We start from the raw sequence: 21,076 nt of genomic DNA on the forward strand, positions 1-21,076 counted from the left end.
TGGATTTTACCCATTGGCTGTTGCAAGCCCACTTAGCTTGGAAGTCAATCCAAGCCTTGGGCGGCTCCGTGCAGGTGTAGAGAAAGGAACGAGACTGAAATGAGCGTGGGGAGGACCCGGAGCACAGCCGGGCGGGCGGTGGCAGAGGGAGAAAGGCTCTGCTTGCAGGAGCCAGCTGCACACCCCTTAGTCATCCCCAGAAAGGTTACACACCAGAACTGTTACACACAATGGGAATTTCCAGCGGCACCGCGGGAATCCCGCTCTCTGATCCCGCCGGGTGCTGCAGAGCTGCACACAAAGCTGAGCTCGAGCTGCCCCACCAGCCGCTTCTCCCCACGCTCGCAGCACCGTGGCGGAGCAAAAACCTGGAGGGAGCTGGGGAAGGAGGCAAAGACACAGCCTGGGGCTGCTGCGGGTTGTCGGGGGGCTCAGCCCTCGCCCCCTGCCCGCCCGGAGCACGTCTCACACCGCTGCAGGGGCTGCACGGCGCTGCCTCCCTCCTGCCCCGAGCCCTCAAGTCTTAAGATGCTTTGCTTTCCTCTTCCAAATTCTGTTTCCTTTGCTTTGTAAAGACGGTGAGGCTTTATTTTATTTTAATTTGTTTGGCTTTTCTTTTTTTTTTTTTAATGTAAGATTAATTTATACTCAGAACTGTATTTAAAGTTGTAAAAAAAAGAAAAAAAAAAAGGAAACCCAACCTCTCAAGCAACATTTTCTCTTCCTTTCTGTGAACTGAACGCAATTCAGCAGAGGCGCAAGCGGCTCACTGCAGGGCAGATCGGGATTCCCGGTGCCTCCAGTTTCATTTTCAGGACATTTAATCCGAGGCTGCGGGGAGAAGCACCCGCTGCTGGGAAAGTCCTGCCAGCACCTGCCTGCGGCCAGCAGCACAGCAACCCTCCGCCAGAGCCCTCCGAAATGACTCAGGCGCTGGGGATTTCTTATCGAGAGGTCCCCTTTTTGTGAGCTGCTCCGCTCGGAGGCACGGCCAGAACTTCCCTGCGCTTTCATCCCATCTCCGGATTCCTCCCCTTTGAAGGAGCTGGCCCGGTGTTTACACTCTTCAAAGCTGTGCAAACACTCGGCCCGGTCCCTCCTTAGTCACACTGTCTAGACAACGTCGGTCCTTCCCTCCTTCCGAAAGGCTGCCGCTTTTCCCTTTCCCCCGAGCAAGGGAGGTGTTGCGCAGCTGGCAGGCGGGCGCGAGGCGGGTGAAGCTGCTGCTCTCCGGGCTTCGGGGCTTTGGGTTTGAGGGAGAAGCCCCGGGAGAGCCACGGCATGTTGAGGAGAAGCGTTTGCTCCACGTGGGGCTGCCGGCTTGGCTCGCCCGGTGCCGCGGGCGATCTCCAAAACTGGGCAGCCGTGGCAGCTCTCCCTCTTTTAATCGCCACGGCTCTTCCAGCGCCTGCTGTTTCACCCGGAGGCCAGGTGGAAAAAACAAACCTGTTACAAATCTGTTAGCCGCAGTCTCCTCACCAGGCCCTTGGCTCTTTGCTGGTTTTACCACGCTCAGGAGCGTGCAGGGCCGCAGGCCCCCCAAGTCCTGTGGCTCCAAGGACACTTCTGGCCAGGCAAGCTTCAAGCCCCCATGGTGGCACCACGTGGGACAGGACGTGATGGGGAGAGGGGACACGTCCCACGGGACACCAAGGTGGGAAGGGACACGGGGGAGAGGGGACATGTCCCACGGTGGCCCCATCCCACCGTCCGTGCGCCCGGTGGGTCCTGGGGGCGGAGGAGCTGCCCGTGCCAAGCAGGATGCGCAGAGGGAGGAAAATACGGAGAATTGGAAACCATTTAGGGAAAAAAATAATAATAAAAAAAAGCCCACCAAATGTTTCTCAAAGCAGCCAGGCTCCCCTGCAGCTGTTCACCCCTTGCCTTCATGCAGCCCGTGACCAAGCGGAGCCGTGTCCCCCCCTGGGCTGTAATCGGCCGTGACTCGGGAATTTCCCCTCTTAAAAGGCAGCGCCAAGGAGCCAAGCAGCCTCGGCTGCTCCCGGCTTTCATCTCAGGGTCAGCGGAAAAACGAACCCTCAGGACCCCACGAAACCAAGCAGGAGCTCCCCTCCCTTTTTGTCCCCCCGGCCAGGAGGGTGCTTGTGGCTCTCCAACAGCGCCAGCTGCCCGGGTGTTGGGATGAGAGCGGGTTTGGGGGGACCCACCCCCTTGCAATCACCACCTCAGCCCGAGGAGCCGTTTGCAAGCAATTATTCAGGTTTGTGGCCCGACAGGCCGCGTCGAAACGCTCGCAGCGACGGTTTTTCGCACGGCGCGCTGGGGACGCCGGGCCATCGCCGCCTTGCCCAGCAGCCTGGGAAACTCCCACGTTCCCACATCTGCTCGGGTGTTTTCTGCGCGGGAGGAACTGCTCCAGGAGCACGGAGGAGGAGAGGTGCCCCCGTGGCTGAGGCCGAGGTCGGGGAAGGAGCGTGGGGATGGATGAACCCCGAGGCAGGGGCCCTGCGAAGGGACCTGCGCCTTTAAAGCCTGCAGAGGTGTTATTTCGGTGGAAAAAGTGTTTCACGGTCACGATGGAAATTGTTTGTATCTGACTGATTGACCGAGGAGAGAGACAGAGAGAAAAGACCTTCCTTCCCCCCCGATGGATTCAGGAATTTTTTCCGCTAATCAAGAAGAAAAACAAAAAACGTGCGCTGGGGGGGGGGGCGGGGAGGAAAAAGGGGGGGTCCTCCCTGGTGTCCCATAAACCTGGTGGCCACGGACAAAACACGGCAATCGGAGCACAGCCTGCCCTGGAAAGTCTGAGGCAGCGCTGACCAGCACAGCGAAGGGGCAGCAAGCCTCCGGCTGGCCAGGGGCGTTGTGGCACGCCGGCTTTGCCCATCCCGAATTTGTGCTCCCAGAGGATGCACAAGCCAGAAAAGGTCCACAAAGGGCAGGATCAGAGCCCGCTGCAGCGAGGAGAAAGGCTGGGGGTGCGGGTTTCTGCCCAGGGAGGGATGGGGCTCGTGAGAGCAGCCAGCAGCTTCGTTAGCCGGTCCTCGTCTACCTGGGGCCGCCAGGGATGAGCTGCGGCGTGGCTCTGGTCATAGGGGCTGAAACTGGAGCTGGCTCCTTGCGTTTGGGTTTGGCACGGACAAAGCTCCCCTGGCTGATGCGAGCAGCCCCATAACCAAATAAAGCATTTTCCCAGTGCAGCCGCCTCCGTTAAATGAAACAGAAAGGAGCAGCTGAACAGGATCTGCAGTTTTTCCCCGTGATACGCATTTTCCCTTTTCCACGGAGAGCCCCGCCGGCTGAGCCGCAACCTATTGTTGCCCTTAGTGATTTCCTCAGGTCTTTGCCGAGGGTCTCAAAGCCTGTGGCCAGGAAGGAGTGAGCAGAAGACCTGCCCCGGCTTCCCACGCTGGGTGTGCGCACAGAGCCAGGTGCCACCGCCGGGCGGGAGAGGTGGCAGCGCCAGGGTCTGGCTGGACGCGGTGCTCGGTGTCCACACATTTGATGTTCCCACCCACGGGGCTGCAAATGGACCTGGGAAGTTCCTGAGGTCTTGCAAGAATCGGCTGTCGGGAAGCTGAGCGAGCTCGCAGCCGAGCAGGAGGGCGCAGCTAAGCTAACGGAGAGCGGGCGCTGCTTTTGGGGGGGACTTCTTCTTGTATTCACTTCCAGCCCTCGCCCCAAGGTCCCCCCGCTTGCCAGGAAGCCTGGTGGGGGCGAGCATTTTGCCACCTGGCTTATGCACGCACCAGCCAAGGAAACAATTCTGCAGCTGAAAGAGGAAATCTCGGCCCCGGCTATTTCCAAGCACTATTGTTTGTTACCCAAGCCGCGCATTACGCAGAGCAGCGAGCGGAGCGGCGGGATTGCGACACTCCGCATGTGCTTTCAGACCCTTTAATTTTAGCATCGCAAGAAGGATTTGTGGTATCGAGAAAGCCCAGTTCTAAGGAAAGAGGAAACCTGTGATTCTGACACTTGACTTTGCCCAAAAAAGGAAGCAGCTCATGTCAGTGACCTAAGCGCTTTAGTCATTTGGCTGTAATGCTCAGGGAGCACAGGGGGTGCCGGGGGGGGTTTCCCACCCCCAGGACCTGGAGCTGCGGCAGGGGCGAAGTTCTCAAGCGCCTGGAGCTTTGTGCTCCTGCTCTTTGGACCTTTGCTCCGGGGAGCTCAGGTTTCACTCCTGCCCCTTTCTGTAGGGGTCTAAGGCCGGGCCGGGCTCTGCCCCTGGGCTTTGGACCCTGCCCCAGTGTCCCCGCGGGGAGGGCATCGCTGGGACTCCCTCGAGAGCCTTCCCGGTCCTGGGGGACATCGCTGCGCCGGCCGCTTCCTCAAACGCAGAAGCACGCTCGTTTTTTGGGTTTTTTGTTTTTTGAAATCTTGCAGATACAACACGCTTTCAATTCCTCAAAGCCTGGCTTCTGCATGTGACCAGAGGCAATGTCCCCTTCCCTCCCTGTCCCTTCCCCTTCCAGCAGCGCACGTGTGCAGCTGGTGGCCAGAGCCAGGGCGTCTCCTTCTCCCCAACAGCCTGTGGGGCTGCGTCGCGCGCGTTTCATTGAGAAAGCCACGAAACCGCGGCACGTTGTGAGAAGGGAGAGCCCAAACACCTGGAAGGAGCAAGACCCCAAGGACCGTGCTTTGGCCGGGAGGGAAAAGCACCATGATGTAGCACTGGCCCTGTTTGTTTTGTTCTGTCAATGAATGAAGGAAAAAATGAAAAAGAAATAAAGCAAAAGGCTCGCTGTGCTGCAGGGCCTGGAACCGCCGGGCTGTTGATCCCAGCTCACCTCCACGTGTGGCCAGGGGCAGGATGCAGGGACCCGACGAGTCCCTGCAGCCCCTGCACGTGTCCCCATGTTGGACCACGCTGGAAGAGGCTGAGCTGAGGGACGGGTGCTGCAGACGCAGCTGAGCCCATCAGCAATGCTCACACCATGGGGACACGGAGCTGGATGTCCCCAGGCTCGCCAGGGCACCAGCCATGGAGGGGACGCTCGGCGCGCCCGCGGGTGCCCGGTCCCTGCCACCGGGCTGTTTTGCAGCGCTCCCATCCCCGGCCAAGGCAGGAATGCCAGGAATGCGAAATCCCGGCATAACACCACCCCCCCGCGTCCCCGTCCCGTCGCAAGAACAGGATATTCGCCTGAGCAACATCCACTCACACACGCCTCGCTATCAGGAAAAAACACTCAGTCAGCGTCTGGAAGGGGCCGATGGGCTGCCCGGCCGCCGGGGCTTCCGCGTGGGGAGGGAGAGCGGGACCGCGCGGGATCCTCGGCACGTGGGGGGCCGTGGGTGAGCACCGGCAGCAGCCGGGGGAATCCTGAATTTGGGAATTTGCCCTCATGCCGGATCAGGCTGGATTCTTATAAAGTGGCCTGGGGGGCTCCTTCGTGGGTGCCCCGAGCGGTGCCAACACATCCCGCTCCCAGCGCAGGCTCCGCAAATCCGTCCTGTCCCAGGTAAACAGGATCTGGCCGTGCTGCCTGACCTTGTTTACCTCCCCGAAAGAATCTGGCTGGAATTTTCTTTTCTTGATGTTTTTTTTTTTCTTTTTTTTTTTTTCTTTCCTCAGGGCCGGTGAGTCAGCCGGCAGCAATGCGCGCAGCCTTTCCACACTGACTCACCCCGCTGCCCGCCGCTCCCCTCTGCCCCGCGCCGCCGGGGCCAGCCGAGAAGCCCCCGTGCCCCCGCGGTGCAGCCCACGCACCGGTGGCCGTGGCGGTGGCCGTGGCCGTGGCGGTGGCAGGAGGGAAGCGCGGCGGAGCGCTCGGGCAGCCCCCGTGGCAAAACACAGGAAGCGCGCTGAGAAGTCACCCCGCGCATTGTCAGCTCCGAAAACACCAAAGCAAACAAAACAAAACAGAATAATTAAAAAAATAATAATAATAATAATAAAAGGCCTAACCAGAACAATTGCCCAGAAGAGAAAAGAAAAAAAGCAAGAAAAAAAAAATCAGAGGCCAAGGGAGCTGGCCCGGCGCCAGGCCCCTTGTTTTCGTTTCCCAACACAATGCACGTTAAATAATACTTCCTTCTCGCAACACGGCCCTCCTGGGCCACTCTTGTTTGTCTCGGGGTCGGTGCGTGGGGTGATGGCCCCCGGCACCAGCAGCATGCTCCCGTTGGTGCTGCAGAAGAGCTCCTGGTGTCTCCAGGGCTGCTCCCAGCCTCTGGTGCCCATCGGCAGGATGGGGCTGAGCCGCTCCGCAGGGTGATGTCCCCCGTGTCCCCCCGGACAGCCAGCCTGAGCGAAGGAGCTGCCTGTAGGAGCTAATCAGGGCAGTCATGTGATATACTCTGATTTACTGCCAGGTTAAATAAAAAAGAATAATAAAACGATATGCATCACACGTGGGATGAGCCATTTCATGACATTTCTGGCCAGGCTTGCAGCCTGGGATGAGGGGAAGCCCTTTTCCTCGCCCCTTGGCTCCCCAGTCATCAGGTGCCACTTGGCTGGGGCTCAGCTCTCTTCTCCCGGGGATTTCTCTTCCATCCGTCGCTGGCACCCAGCTGACTGCATTCAGGTGTCTGCGTGCTGGGGGAATCCAAGGAAAACTGCTTTTGTTTATTCTGACTTCTCTCCTGAGAAATTTAACATCTGAGGCACCTTCTTTTTAACATCTGAGGCTCTTCTTTGTTGGCAGTGTCTATCAATGGCTGTCGAAGGGGTTGATCAGATCTATTTATCTATCTCTATCTCTTTGAGGATTATTGTGATTTCTCATTAAATAGCAGGTGCGAGAAAGGAAGGTGAAAAAAATCAGGATTTGATCTTTTACATTTGTTTTCAAAGCCAAATCCTGTTTTTCAGACAAAATGGTGTTGCTTCAGCTGTGTGCATCCCCCCAGATTCCTTACACGAGGACTTGCTGGGGGCGATGGACCCAGCGCTAGGAGCTGACCAACACGTCCCATCTCTGTTACCGACGCGGCCCCGCACAGGCACGGCAGCAGCCAGGTAACATCTCGGGCAGCAAACTCCAGCTTCAGAGCAGGCGTTAGCCCTGACAGAGGTTCTGGAGATGGATCAGAGGGAGGTCATTAGGAAGGAAGCCGGGGAAGAGCCGGGATGCAGCAGGCAGCCCCGCTGAAGGCTGTGGTTTGTGCTTCCGACGCACTTGCGTGCTCCCAAACCCGTCCACGTGTGGTGGTACCACACACCGGGACCTCTTGGCCAATGGTGGGGGTCACCTCGTGGCAGACACCTCAAAGTTGGCTCCAAAGTCTCACCCAGCCATCTCAGCTCCCTCCATAGTCAACAGAGGTGGGCACCTCCGTGACACAACTCGATTCCCTGGCTTAATTTCCCTAGGGTTGGGATGAATCACGCCGTGGCAGTGCTCAACGCTCTCCTTTGTCTAGAGAAGGAGACAAGGGCTGCCAGTGTTTGGTTAATTTTCAGCCAGCTCAGTTTAAGGTGCTTAATTTTCAGCTGGCAAACACCAAGCTCAGTGAATCCCACCTTGGGAGAACAATGTGCCAGTGTACGACAAGCAGCGGCAAGCCCCGGAACACAGCTCCTGCCTTGATTTATTTAACATCTCCAGCCAGTGCTCACATCTGATCATGGGAACCGCTGTCTCAGCGAAATCCGGTTTGCTCAACCTGCAGAGCGTGCCTCGTCCTCCAGCAGTGTTGTCAAAGAATATGTCCCGTGGGGACCTTGAAACGTGTCACAGAGAGGGGTTTTCCCTGCACAGGCACGGTGCTTGTTCTTATCAGCTGTCAAACCTTTGGCAACTCACCCTCTCCTGATAACACAGGTGAAAATCTGGGGTAGCCAAACCCAAACGTTGGACCAGATCCGCGTGCGTGTCTTCCTGCCCAGTGGGGGCTGCCAGTTTGGCCATTTTGGGCCCCGTCCAGCTGCTGTGATGGGCTCTCGGCGGCTGGGCAGCGCTGCCGACGGCTCACCCTCCCGATGGCGAGAGCTCGGTGGAAACTTTTATCTGGCACAGCGCTTGGTGCTTGGCCTCCTCTGCTGCGGGAGCAGGTGCTGGAGGTTGTTTGGCTAGCTGGTTAAACAAACCGCAGCGCTTCCTGCCAGAGCTGCTGAAGTCAAGCCTTTTCAGATGCCTCGTCCCTCCGAGTCCACTGGGCAGCAAGCAGCAGCTCGGTTGTTTTTGTACATCCAGCGTTGAGGTGTGAAGCGTTGTTTTGCCCTAACGACAGCCACGTGTTCAGCTGTGAGATGCCCTAGGACGGGCTGCACAGCCAGGGTATGGAGAGGGGGATATTCACATCAAGATAATCCAGGTGGTCTCAACACTGCTCCCTCAAACCCTTCTTAATGCACTTCGCAACCCGAGCTTGGAGTCCAATTTAGGTAAGTGGTGGGCTTGGCTGGAGCCTGCTGAAAGCTGTACTGGTGTCACTCCAACCCAACAAACCGAGGTGTTTCCAAGGAGACCGTCAAAGTGATTGCTCCCCGTAGCAACTTGTCAGAAGGACTATGTGCTATTTTGACGGGGGAAGTCCACCCGTACCTCTGTTTGCTCCGCCTGGCTTGGTGCGGCTCTGTTCTCTACAGGATCCCATTTTGGTTACGGGGCAGGCACACACCCATGTGAAAACCCACCACGCTGGTCTGCACCACGGACCATGGGAAGCAGTGGCAGTGGGATATCAATGGCCAAGTGACAAAAGGTCCCATGAAGTTTTAAAAAGGAGAGGTAGGACACTGTCCCATTTGTTTGGTGCCTCCCAGCTCTCCCCACTCGGGTACAAACCTCCTGCAGGCGATGCCAACGCCAGATTTTAAGACAACTGCTACTCCAACGATCCCTCAGTGTATGATCCATCCCCTTCGGAGAACAGCGATGTTACCGGAGATACACCTTTACGCTCCCCGTGCAATATGTGGCCTTACTTAATTTTCCATTACCTCTTCTCACCCTGGGACGAGGCCGTCTGGGCAAGGGGGCAGTGGAAGCTGCAGAAACAAGCCGGCAGCACTTGCGGGAGCAGGAACACGAGTGGGATTCGCTGGTGGGAGAGAAGAGGTGGCTCCCCGGATGGGGCATTGACGCTGCTGCTGGAGATGCGCGATGGGAGCCAAACACGTTGACTGCTCTATGGTGGCACCTCTAATGTTGATTGCCTCCTTTTCTGCAAGTTTAATTGATTTCCATGTTTATCCTGCAGAATGCTTCTGTGGATCGGCCACTTTTGCACCAACTCCTAGGTGTGACGACTGGAGACTCTGCAGGGTCTGAAGTCTTTTAGGGGCTTTTAATCACCCGTTTGACCAAGTTGCACCAAGAACCATCTTTTTGCTGAGTTTTGCGTGCGTACCGTCCAGCACCCATCGGTTGGGCTAGATGAACAGATTTCCTCTGCAACAAATCTCACTACGCTGCAGTTTTGGGGACTTCCTAAGAAAACTTTCTGAAACGCAGCCTAAGCCTGTGCAATTTCGCATGGGAAGCGTAACTGCATTCTGAGAAAAATGGGAACGAGTGCTCCATTTTAAGCCCATTACAGAAAGGAGTCGCTGGCGGAGTCACGCGGACGCGCGGCTCCCGTCACCCTCCAGCCAGCACCCGCCGCATCCAGCCCTGCTCAGCAGTGTGCAGAAATAGACGCGGGCAGAAACCTGCCCAGACAAAAGCCAGGGTGGTTTCTGATGTCAGCCGGGCACCCAGACGTGGCTGCCGAGCCTGTGTCCCGTCGCGACACCCGTGTCCCGTCGCGGCGCCCCTGCCCCAGGCTCCTGCCTCGTCTTTGGAGCAGGGACGTCGTGGCTCCCTGGGGATGCGTCAGGATGCAGAGGGAGAAGTGGAGAGATGGATTCGGTCTGTCGGCTTGCGATGAAATGCAGCCATGTCCCCCCCTTAGAAAGAAAGCTTGATTATTTTTTTTTAGTTAGAAAAAGTGTTTGGCTGAATCACTAGGCCAGCTGCTTCCTACATAAATAAGAGGCATGCACGGTGTACAGAAAGGAATAGTTGACATTCCTAATCAATTAGATAAGGGGAAAAAACAGTCCATTTTCCTGTTCAAAATCAAATTATCGTGGTTACTTCAGATTTCAAGGACATTTATCTTCCAGCTTCAGACAGGGGGGCACTGGGCAGGCTGCAGGTGCCCGGGCTGGGGCAAGGTTCAGCTGCCCGCTGGGGTGGAGGAGCCCCGGCCTGGCTCTCACAGGGTGCCAGGACAGGAATAGCCATGGCATTTGCAGGTGCAACTCGGTAGAGCCGTGAATGCGTGAGCTTGCCAGGATCAAGCCCGGATTAACTGGCAGCGTTGGGAGAGAGACTTAGAGCACTTGGGCCCAATTATGAAAGGGAAGCGCTCCCGGATCTTGCCCGCGCGCTCCCTGGCTTTGAAAACCTGTCTAAACATTTACCCAAGGTCTTGCCAAGGAAAGCAAGGTGAGGAAGAAAGTGGCTCGGAGGGCTGTGGGAGAGCAGAGGCACCTTCCCTGCCCCGGTCCAGCTCAGGACATTTTGGTGGAGGAGGAACACCCCCAAACCCGTGGGGTAAGCACCGGCCCCGTTGGGCATCGCTGCGGCAGAGGGAGGAGGCGCGGATGCTGCAGTGTGTGGCAGCATCAACCCAGATCGCTCCCTCCGCATCGAGGTTTCCTGGCAATTGAGGGGAAAAATAAACAGCTGGGGTGAGAGAAAGAGCCTGCAAAGCCCTGCTCAACCCCTCAGGAGCCCTCTGGAGCTTGCGCTCGCCCGAAATCCCAGGCCTGCAGTGCCACCTAACGAGCAGCCGCTGGGGCAGGGAGAGTGGGCGGCGGTGGCCGCAGAGCCTTCCTCAGGACACGAGTCCCTTTCGTCCATCTCCCAGCGCTTCAGAAATGATTTGTCCCACCCTCACAGCCCAGCCGCCAGGTAGCAGATAATGCTGGCCTTGTTTTGCAAGTGGCAGAGCAGCTTTTGGCCAAGCCCAAACACACAGGACGAGCCAACAGCCAGCAGCAGTTGAGTAAGAAAACAAAGGAACTCCTTTCTCCGCATCGCTTCTGGGAATACAGCTTCCTAGGGACGGGGCAGGCGGGTGGCACGAGGCAGTGCTGCAACCTGCACCCTGCTCCTGGGGCTTGCTGGCTCGATCCCCACGTGGCACCGGCACTCTCCGAGGGGACAAGCTGTGAGCTGTCCTTGTCCAGGAGGCAGAGGCTGAGCTTCGATCGGTTATCCAGGGCAGTGGTCAGGCACGAGGACCAGGGATGGCTCTAAAGAGCCCAGGGGACATTCCCGCAGGAAGAAAGTGCTCAGTTCTTATGAAGGAAATCGTCAAAGAGAAGAATCAGCGCTCCACACAAAGTGCAGGCTCAGTGCTGGTGGCAGAGGCTGCCTTAGCTCCAGAGAGTGAGATAGGGAGGTGCCAAGGGGCCTCCCAGGGCTGCATCCAGGTTCCTGCCTCTGCTGATCTAAGGAGGCACCCCAAATCAGCAAACCACCACCCGGGCAGGGAGCAGGCAGAAAATGTGCCTGAGCTCAGTCCTCCTGGAGCTTAGAGCTCAGCCCGAGCAGCAAGCCTGGACACCCAGGCCAGGATGGAAGGCTTGTGGGGGCCACGGGGTATTCAAGGAGCAGAAATCACTTTGGCCTAGGTCCGGATGCTCAGCAGGGGTTGGGATCTTTCCATTTTTGTTTTATATGGCAGCCTAATGCAAATAGCCCTCTGAAAAGAGAAATTTCCAGGGCTGGATGCCCCACAGGCAGGAGGGGACAGAGCACAGGAAGACTGCAGGAACGCCGCTGCCACGAGAGGCTCATAGTGAGGGCAGGAATCTTCGAGAGTGAGTAGCTGGAGAAGTTTCTGTAGCGTGTGGGAGCTAAGGTTTTTAAAGACATACTTATGGCCATAGATGGGCAGGCTTTCATTAAAACAGCAAATTTCAAGCTTATTGAAACAACAAAATTAAAATTCATCGAAACCACAAATATATGTATATATATAAAACACACACGCACGAACAAAAACAAAACAAACCAAAAAAAAAAGAACCACAAAAGCACTTATTTTGCCTTTCCCACCCACACTTCAGTTCTGGGCTTCAGAGCACTGAAAAAAAATCCTACTGCAGCTTCCTGAAAAGGAAGCTATAAAAACTGCGTACTTTGTGTACCAAACCAGCGTACTTCGGTCCTGCTGTGACACAGAAATATTCAGCATCTGAAGTGGCCCCGAGAGAAGGAACACCGTTCTCTGGCTAAGTATTTATCTTGGAAAGCGGAGACCGGCCTTTCAGCACCTTCACAAGGACCCGTTTACGTATTTCGCATGAATCAGGCGCTGGATAACATGTACGCGCAGCCAGGGATCGGCGTCGGGACCAGGGCACAGATCTCTTGCCCAGGAAAATAGCTGTCAGGTTGGGCTGTGCCTCACGGCCGCCTGCTCCCTAACCCAGGGAGCTCTGAAGTTGTCTTGCGCCAAGTGGGACAGCTTCAGGGGGTGAATGTGTGCCCCCTTACTCCCGAGGGAGACAATAACCTGGTGTTTGGGGCGGTGTCCCCAAAGATGGGGTCCCAAAGACAGACGAGGAACGGGACCTCGATCCCTAGCACCGCTGGATGTGTGCTGTACCTGCCGAGCTATCGTTTAACAGGTAAGAAAAGTCATCTTTCAGTGGCATTTTCAAAGAAAAATGGTAGCTGCTACTCTCGGCACTGATCCTGTTCTAGGATCTAGCTGAGCTCTTTGAGGAAGATTGGGAAGAAAACCTAAAGGATGTCATGCCAAGCTGTGAGCCAAGGCGCAGGAAAACTGAGCTGTCCCCCAAGTGAGGTGACACTAAGGGACAAGTGCCAGCTGCGTGGTGTTCAGAGGCTCAGCCTGGGCTTCAGCGCTTGCCATCCCGTTTAGATGGCAATCCTGATGCCTCGGGGCTGCACCCAAGGCATAGCCACAACAAAAGAGAAATGCTGGGTACCCTGATCTAACAGGGTGAAAGGCTGAAGCAGAAAGCTGTGAGGTATGCCTTGCAAGGGGTGGAGAAACCCCATGCTGGGCAAAAAGGGGCTAATGGTAGAAATGAAACCAAAACCTGAAATGAAACCTGAACCAATACAGGTAATTTTGGTTGTGGCAGATCCCACCTGGAGCTCTCAGAAGGACCTAGGTTTGGGCCGGGAGATCTTCTAACCTCCAGGACTAGCTTCTTTAGCCATGGCAAAGGGGCAAAATTGTTTGTTTTCCTTGTGTGTTGTGTAACCCCTGAAAGCAGAACATCACCTTATGCAAGGGCTGGGGCTAGCTGGCCATCTGCTTTCAGGAAATCTCTGTGCTGGGAAAGGATCAGAGCCAGGCGAGGAACATGCAGTGGAAGTGCAGCTTTAAACACTTGAGTCGCTGGCTGCTGTTGCAAGGCACTGGGTAAACCAAGGGGCTGCCAATTGGCGGCAGAGGGCAGCTGCATTCTTTCCACAAGCTTTAAAAAACCTACAGCATTAATAGCACCGATGGCTATGGGCATAGCCATAGGGTAATTTTCCCGGTGCCCTTGGGCTTTGCTGCTGGCACTCAGCATGCCCGGCCTGTGCCTTGTGCTGCTTCCACCCCACTGAGCCAGCTCAGCTCCGACCGGGCTGGTCTCAGAGGCCAGCTTGTCCATTCGCTGCCCTTTGGTTTTGTGATGCGTTACGAGGCTGCGTACCAAACCCACCATCTGCGCATAAAACGGACCTGCGCACACGGAGCAGCACGATGAGTGCCATCTACTGATAATTAAACATACAGCAGCGCACAGCCATAGGCCAGCTCACCCATCAAGCCAGTGTGATACCTTGCGAACGGCATCATCATCGGCAGCACGGCTGCTCATGGCTCCCGCGGCGTTACGGAGTTGCGGCAGCGTCATGCTCGCGGACTGCCGAATCCTGCTTCTGCTGCAAGGTCGTTTCTTGGCGCTTCATCAAGCAGCATTGCTTCAGGGATGTGCCGCGTTGTTTTGAAGCAATCCTGACCTTTGCTGCAGTCTTCTGGAAAAAAAAAATAAAGAAAAAAAAATCCTTGGCAGGATTAGGCTTTGTAGAATATAAATGACCATTAATAATTTCTTAGTGTTAATGTAAGTGCCTGTATCTACTGCAGGCTGAGTCGTTTAATCAAACTCGTAGCAATTAAAATGGTAATTTCTCCGCACCAAATTCTGCTTGCAATTTTAACTCAAGTAAAACTCTTTGAAGTTAATTGGAATTTTGATTAAAGACTCGTGGATCTGGGTCTCTGAATTTGTACTAAGGAAGGGTCAATATTTGCTTTGGTTTTCTGCACGCTGAGTTCACTGCTATGTATTAGTGTGGTTGTACAATTAGCCATAACAAGAACAACTCCAGTAAAGATTTCTGTAATCTAGTTCCTGATATACTTTTAAAAAGGTCTTTTAACAGAATGGCTTTTAAAGGCTGTCAGATGTGAAAAATTTGATTGCTTAAATTGTTTGTCTTAATTATTTCTAGTCCCTATAAATGGCAGAGTAACATTCTCTTAGCGGTAACTCAAAACTTGGGACGGGGTGGGAGGAAGGGAGATGTTCTTGCTTTTCACCCTTATGGTTCCAGTTTTGGTTGTCAATGCAAAAACAAACAAACCAAACAAAACCCAAAAACCAACCCCAAAAAACCCTCCACACCCCATCTATTCAAATTACATTATAACCATTATTAAAATAATAACTAACCGTGGAGTAACAGCTTTAAAAAGCAACATTTTTATGTGTGCGTGCAAATAGGAGCTCTGCAGAAAACAGTTCAGACTATTGTAACATTTTCTGAAAAGTAAAAACGAACCAGGGGAGCATGCTCTGCTACTCAAGGCACTTGAAGAAACAGAGGAGCATTGCCTTTGTGGCTGCCTGAATTACACAGATAAACGTAACCAAAGTCGGTATAACTGCATGAGAGAATAAAAGCTCCTTGCATGGACAAGGAGAGGCACAGAAGCACGCCCAGCAAACGGCACAGATCGTCGTCCTGTGGGGGAACGTGCCTGGAACTCGGCTGCACGCTGGGGTCATCCCGTGGGCAGCATTCGTCACCTCCAGGCGAAGGAAAGACATTTTTCAAGAGCTGTGACATGCCTGAAGCAGATACCGCTTAAACTGAATTCGGGTCAATAGCTGGTGTGAGAAAAAGAAAGGGAAAAGTGGGAAGAAATAAGGGAATAATGGTGCAGAAATGAGACTGATGGTATCGAGGGCTTGGATTCTTATCGTACAGCTCTGTTTAAAAGAGTATCAAAGCTTGTGATCAAATGCAGGTTGCTTCGTTTTGAGAACCTTCGGTATTTATTTTTAAAGTTTCTTTAATCTTGAAAAAAATAACCCTTGAGCTTAAAAGACATATTAAATAAGATGTAAATCTCCTTTACTAACAGGTCCAGCAGGTTATCAGTAACGAATTCATTTGTAAGTTTATTTGCTGTGCTGGTGAGATATTTTTTTCCTTTCACCCCAACACGGTCAACGTACAGTTGACAATGTGCAGTTTCTCCCATTTTCCAGTTCAGCTCTGCAATAATTTGATTCGAGTGCAAGGAAAGGGATTGCAAAGACTCGCAACTCAGAGAAATGTTCTGATCTTTTCTCTCTCCTTTTTCTGAAGCTCTTCACTTTGAGTTACAGAATAAAAATTGTATTTTTTTTTTCTTTTTCTTCTAAAATGTGGAAATGTGAGGAAGGACCGACAGTTTTTTAAATTGTACTTTGCAATACAGCACCGAAACCTCGAACATTCAGCGGCTATGCAGCCACCAAGCCAAACCGCCGCTACAGGCTGCTGGCCGCATTTAATGGTTAGCCCAGCGACCGCAAGCCTGGGCAGTGAACTTTGAGCAGGCTGCTCTCAGACGGCGAAGGCAAGAAGAAATACCTCAGCAACCGGCGCCGCGGGGCTGCACCTGAGGACGACGGGCGCCTGAGGGGGACGGCTTGCTGAGGGGAGGCGGGCGCCCGAGGGGGGACGGGCGCCATTTCCCCTCCCTCAGCCCGCCTCCCGCCGCCTTAACGCTTTGTCACCCGGCGGCTTCCCGCCCGCCCCCGCCGCCTCACGGCAGCCGGGGGGCCTCCCTCTCCCCCTCGGTGCTCCCCGAGCGAAAAAAACGGGAGCCGGGACCGGCGGCGGAGGGCGGAGAAGGGGACGGGGACAGCGGGGGGGGGGGGGGGGGAGGGGGCGGGCGGGGGGGGGGCGGGGGGGGGGGTGGGGGGGGGGAGCCGTTAACGGCCGCCACCGGGCAACGGCCGCCGCGTAACGGCCGCCACCACAGCGCCCGCGCCGCCGTCCCGTCCCATCTCGTCCCGCTCCGCCCGCCCTCATGGAGCTGTCGGCCATCGGGGAGCAGGTGTTCGCGGTGGAGAGCATCCGCAAGAAGCGCGTGCGGAAGGTGGGCTGCGCGGCCGGTAGCGGGACCACCCCCCCACCCCCAGAACCGGCCCCTTCCCGCCGCCCTCACGGCGCTGACGGGGCTGGGGGAGGTTGTGGGGAGGGGTTGGGGGGGGTTTGGGGTTGCTGACAAGGCGAACTGGGCACCCCCGGACAGATAGGGGGCGGGGGGGGTCCCCCTGTGAAGGAAGGGGCTGCACCCCCATAGGGGGTTATAGGGGATGCAGCACATCGGGATCTCTCAGCCTTTGCAAAGTTCCTTACAGGGTCGCCTTCCCAAACAGCTGGGAGCTGCCCCCCATAGGCAAATAAATCCCACCTTGCAGCTCGCTTTGCCTCCCGTGCTGTCATGTAAAGGTTTGTGCACCTGCAGCGGTGACATGCTCCTGCTCACCTGAAGGCCCCTGCCAGGCCTGGGGAAGTGTTTTCCAAGTCCCTCAGTATCATATTAAAGATCGCACGGATTGCGCGTGCTCCTCTGGGCCCTTGAATGTGCTGCTGCTGCTTGGTTTTCTGTTTTGTACTTGGAGTGAACAAATAAACGGTTAACTCTGAAGTTGGGTTGTGAACTGCTGTTTGTTTGGGTCGAAAGGTTGGGTGACTGTGATGGATGGAGCAGCACTCCAGTAAGGCGTGTAGCAACTGGAAGGGAACATGCCAAAGAGATGCTTCATAGGATCTGAAATCTTGTATTTCTCCTCCCTGCTTGAACAAATTCCTTTGACACCTGCTCTTGGCATGCATCTCCCTCTCACGTTTATGCATGCTGACTTCTTGAAGGGTTCCCTGTAAACGCAGGGATGGTTGCAGTCTGGCTCACCGGCTGGCTTTTGGGGTTCTGCCTGCTAGCTTCTGCAAAGGTACAACGCCAAGCTGATGGTGGTTCAGGCGCTTTTAAATAGCCCTGCGTGCCCGCGTCTTGGGGGAAGAGCTGCAGCATGTACAGCTGAACGAGGAAGTGGCTTTCTCTTGAAAATAAAGTGATGGGAAATGAGCTCTTCAGTTGCGGAGTTTAGTCCTGTTGATTGGTTGTACCTCTTACTGTAGCCCATATTTGGTTGCAGACTTCACCTGTTTTCTTCTTCCTTTTTCCGCCCTCAGGGTAAAGTAGAATACCTGGTGAAGTGGAAAGGATGGCCCCCGAAGTAAGTTGTGTTTTACTTGTCTTTTTTTCTTTAATATTCGGTAATAGCTTTCACTGTATCTCTGCAACTGAGCATCTCGTTCTTCATGGGTAACCTCGTGCCTCGTTCCAGCAACTACAAACAAAGAGCCACAAACCAAAGCTCTGTACTATTTCCGGACTGGCAGCTGAGGGATACAAACCGTGTGTCAGTCTGTTCTGGTTGGTTTTTGCCACCACTGAAATATTCCATTGAGATGCTTTCTAGATACAAGTCTTTTTAAATTCAGTATGAGTTTGACAAGGAAACCCGATGCTTCTGAATCTGGAATGGGGCTTGCTTTTCTGAGTCAGCACCAAGAGGACCCTGCTTTATTTGCAGAGCTATTTGCAGTCTTTTAAAATAGAAAACAAGGTGGTGGTCTTGTCTTGTAGTCCTACTGTATCCCCTCTGCAAGTCACAAAGGAAAGGGGCAATATTTCAGTTTTATTGGTGGTAGCCAAATAGAGGTGATCTTTGTCCCTTGAAAATTACCGCCATGCCTTCATTTCCTTGTCTGAAACCCTTTGTTGTTTTGAGTGCTTTTTCTGCTTTTGCTTTGGTTGCCATATTGCAAGAAGAAAAGAATATAGCTATCTTTTTACAGCATTGCTGCGCGCTGTTTACTGATACTTCTCTATTAAAATGCAACTGCCTCTGAAGAAGCGTGGTTGCTCTGTGCCTACACAATCTGTAAAAAGCTTTGAGATTAAAAAGATTAGGTAACTGGAGAATATTACGATGTCAGCTAGCGCTCTAGCAGAACAGCCTCATGGTCCATGCAGGGACCCGTCTGCTTTTCTGTTTGTAGCTGTGCACATGCACAACATGCGTGGGTACGACTGCGCTACGTGTGCGGTTGCACTGGATGGTGCTGAGCAGAAGGGAAGTCCTGCTAGCTCATCCCTGCAGCTGCAGGGGGGGGCTGCTCGGATGTTGTCCTGACAGATTGTACCTGGTGTTTCAGAGGTTGAAATGCGTTTCTGCATGCCTAATCCTTGTGCTTAGAGGGCATGCACAAATAAGCAGCTTTCTCTCTCTGATGGTGGTGGTGGGAGCGGGGTGACTTTGTTCTTGACTATGAATTCTGCTGTCAGAGCATAACCTTGTGCGTTTGAGTACCAGCTGCCACGTAGTATGGCTCAGTTCTTGGACCACTTCTCCCTCCTAAGTAGCAAAGCCTAATTCAGTCACTGGTAGAGATTGGGAAACATTCGTAGTCTGTGAGGCACCATCCCGTTTGGCTGGAATACTGATGTTTGTCCTGTTCTCCTTTCCACAAACACTTTGAGGTCCTTTTTGGCCAGTGACTTTGCAGGAGAAGGTGGATTGAGGCATGGTATCATGTTTCTCTTGACAGAGCAGCCCTTATTCCTGCTGCTGCCTTTCCTTGCCATGCACCATGGAACGAGCTCAGGGGGCACCAGGAGCTCTGTTCTGGGAGTTAAAAGCACAGCCTTCTGCCCAGAGAGCAAGGGGGTGCAAAGGATCCTTTACTGTGATGCTGTGATAGGTCCAAACATCTTCCCTCTTCCTGCATGCTCCAACTTTGAAGAGCACTGATTTAACTGTTCACTCAGTGGCTTGTGTTGCTTAAAACCAGGATGCTTTAAGCATGCGAGTCACTTTCATCCTGCTAGCAGTCTCTCTTCCGTATTTCTAAACATAAATATGCCTGTGACGGCATGTAGCACCACAAGCTGTCTGCATCCTTGCCTTCCAATATCTCTGTTTCCTCATCCCTTGTCGTGTTTCGCTTCATTCCCCCCCCCAGCCTTGTCGCATTGCTCTGTAATCTCTGCACTGGTTACTCCATGCTTCCAATTGAAGGCTTCATGGAGGAGAGCAAGGATAGGACTGCAGTTGGCTGTTTTGCCATTTATTTGATATTTCACAGTTAAAATTGTTAAAGCCCTGCTCCTCAGATTGCTGGCTTGTACTGGAGGAGTCGGTAATGGAGGAGTTACAGTCTGATTTTAGCTACAAGCTTGTTTACAACTTGTGTTGGAGTTAAGAGGGGAGGGGGAAGAGGAGGAGTAGAAGGAGGGGGAGGAGGATCATATGATCTATGTTTTCCAGAGTGCCTGCTCTCTGCAGTTCTGCTGCAGCCTGGGCTGTGTGTGCCCGTATATATAGCTCTGTGCGTGTGTGTGTGTGCGTGTGTGGCAAACTGAACCATGTTTTTTTTTTTTTTTTTTATATGCAGTGTTTTGCCACTGCAGTGAAGCCAGGAACTGAGCTGCAGAGAAAAAGGCAACACCCACCATGGATTTTTTTTTTTTTTTTTTTTTAAAGCAAATCCTCTTTCTTCTCCTGCCCATGAAAAGTAATCTGATGGCCTCCCCCCTTCTCGCCCCTGTGTTATTATTTTTCCTAAATTTGTACAACGAGTGCCAGAATCCCTGCAGCTGGGAGGAAACCTTCCTCTGTTCAAACAGCATCTTGGCTTTGACAGCTCACAGTCAGGTTGCTGCAGGAGGCTTGGGCAGGGGAGGGAGGGAGGGATCAGTCGGTTATGAAGACGTCTGTTCTTAACCCTCTGATGGGCAGTGTACTTTGGGATACCTGAATTTCATATTTTTGTTCCTCCCTTTTGTAAAAGAACTGCACCTTCATGGGTAGGACCATTCTCCAGGAACTCTCCCGTGTTTCAGTGCCTTTCCATTTCATCTGCCCATGAGGTAGAAGAAAAACAGTCCCAAACCACCTCCCCTGCATACATATATGCACCACATGCCCTTGTATGCAGTCTGAGCTTCATCCAGAAATGGAAGCATCCTAAAATGTTTTCCCCCCGCTCAAAGGCATGGATACAAAAGCACTCTTGCCACCCACCCACATCTCCTGTCTGGCCCTCCCCACCCAGGGCCGGAGGAGCTCTGCCTCCAGGCCTCGGGCCTCACATTCCAGGAAACCAAATGGCTGGAGGCATTTGGGGTTTCAGACTTGATTTCTTGCTGTTGAGTTTGCGTAACAGAGACATGCCACCCATCTTTTCTGGGCAAACACGAGTCCTTAGAATGAACCCACAGCAAGGACTGCCTTGTGACCCTTCCACCCTCCAGAAACATTTTACAATGGGAGTTTTTGGCTGCTGCTCCTGGTATTAAGTGTGGCTGTGCCCCTTGGGGACGGGTTTTGGTGTGGCCTGCTGTGTGGGTTCATAACCTTCCTGAGCTGCTGGCTCCATCATAGCTATCTGGCAGTCACCGAGGGAGATGGGGCAGCGAGTGATGCTGTTCACGAGATATTTTCAGAGCATCGAGCTTATTTTGAGTAGTTTCAGTAGCCCTAACCACGATGCAGGTGGATTCCTCCTGCGCTGATACAGAAACACTGATGGGCTCTGCTCGACCGAAATAACCTGCAGGGGGAGCCGAGCAAGAGGAGGAAGAGCTGGAAAGGCGCCATCAACTTGCCTCAGGGCCCAAGCCTAAACATGCTTAGTTGAATGGCAACAGTGGAGAAGAACTGAACTCTTCTTAAATAAATACTTTAGGCTCCAGTGATTAGAGGTAATTAATAATGCAGGTGAGAAAGCGTACTTAATCTTCGAGCACTCTAAATTAAGAGAGACCTATTTTTCAGAAAGCT

The 21,076-nt window shown here is 53.8% G+C and overlaps 1 protein-coding gene across 3 annotated transcripts in view; it reads left to right on the forward strand.

Moving 5' to 3' along the window:
• Window positions 1–16,160: 16,160 nt before the first annotated feature.
• Window positions 16,161–21,076, forward strand: part of CBX6 (chromobox 6) — a 28,393-nt gene continuing 23,477 nt past the window's right edge. For 2 of the 3 annotated variants that reach the window (XM_035339033.1, XM_035339049.1), the window contains exons 1-2: window positions 16,162–16,320; window positions 17,421–17,464. In XM_035339033.1, coding sequence (XP_035194924.1) covers window positions 16,252–16,320; window positions 17,421–17,464 — 113 coding nt within the window. In that variant the 5' untranslated portion in view covers window positions 16,162–16,251. Of the gene's footprint in view, window positions 16,321–17,420; window positions 17,465–21,076 lie in introns of all 3 variants that reach the window. The other variant, XM_035339041.1, reaches the window with a different exon arrangement.

The sequence above is a fragment of the Oxyura jamaicensis genome, chromosome 1, assembly GCF_011077185.1.
Source record: "Oxyura jamaicensis isolate SHBP4307 breed ruddy duck chromosome 1, BPBGC_Ojam_1.0, whole genome shotgun sequence".
NCBI lineage: Eukaryota > Metazoa > Chordata > Aves > Anseriformes > Anatidae > Oxyura > Oxyura jamaicensis.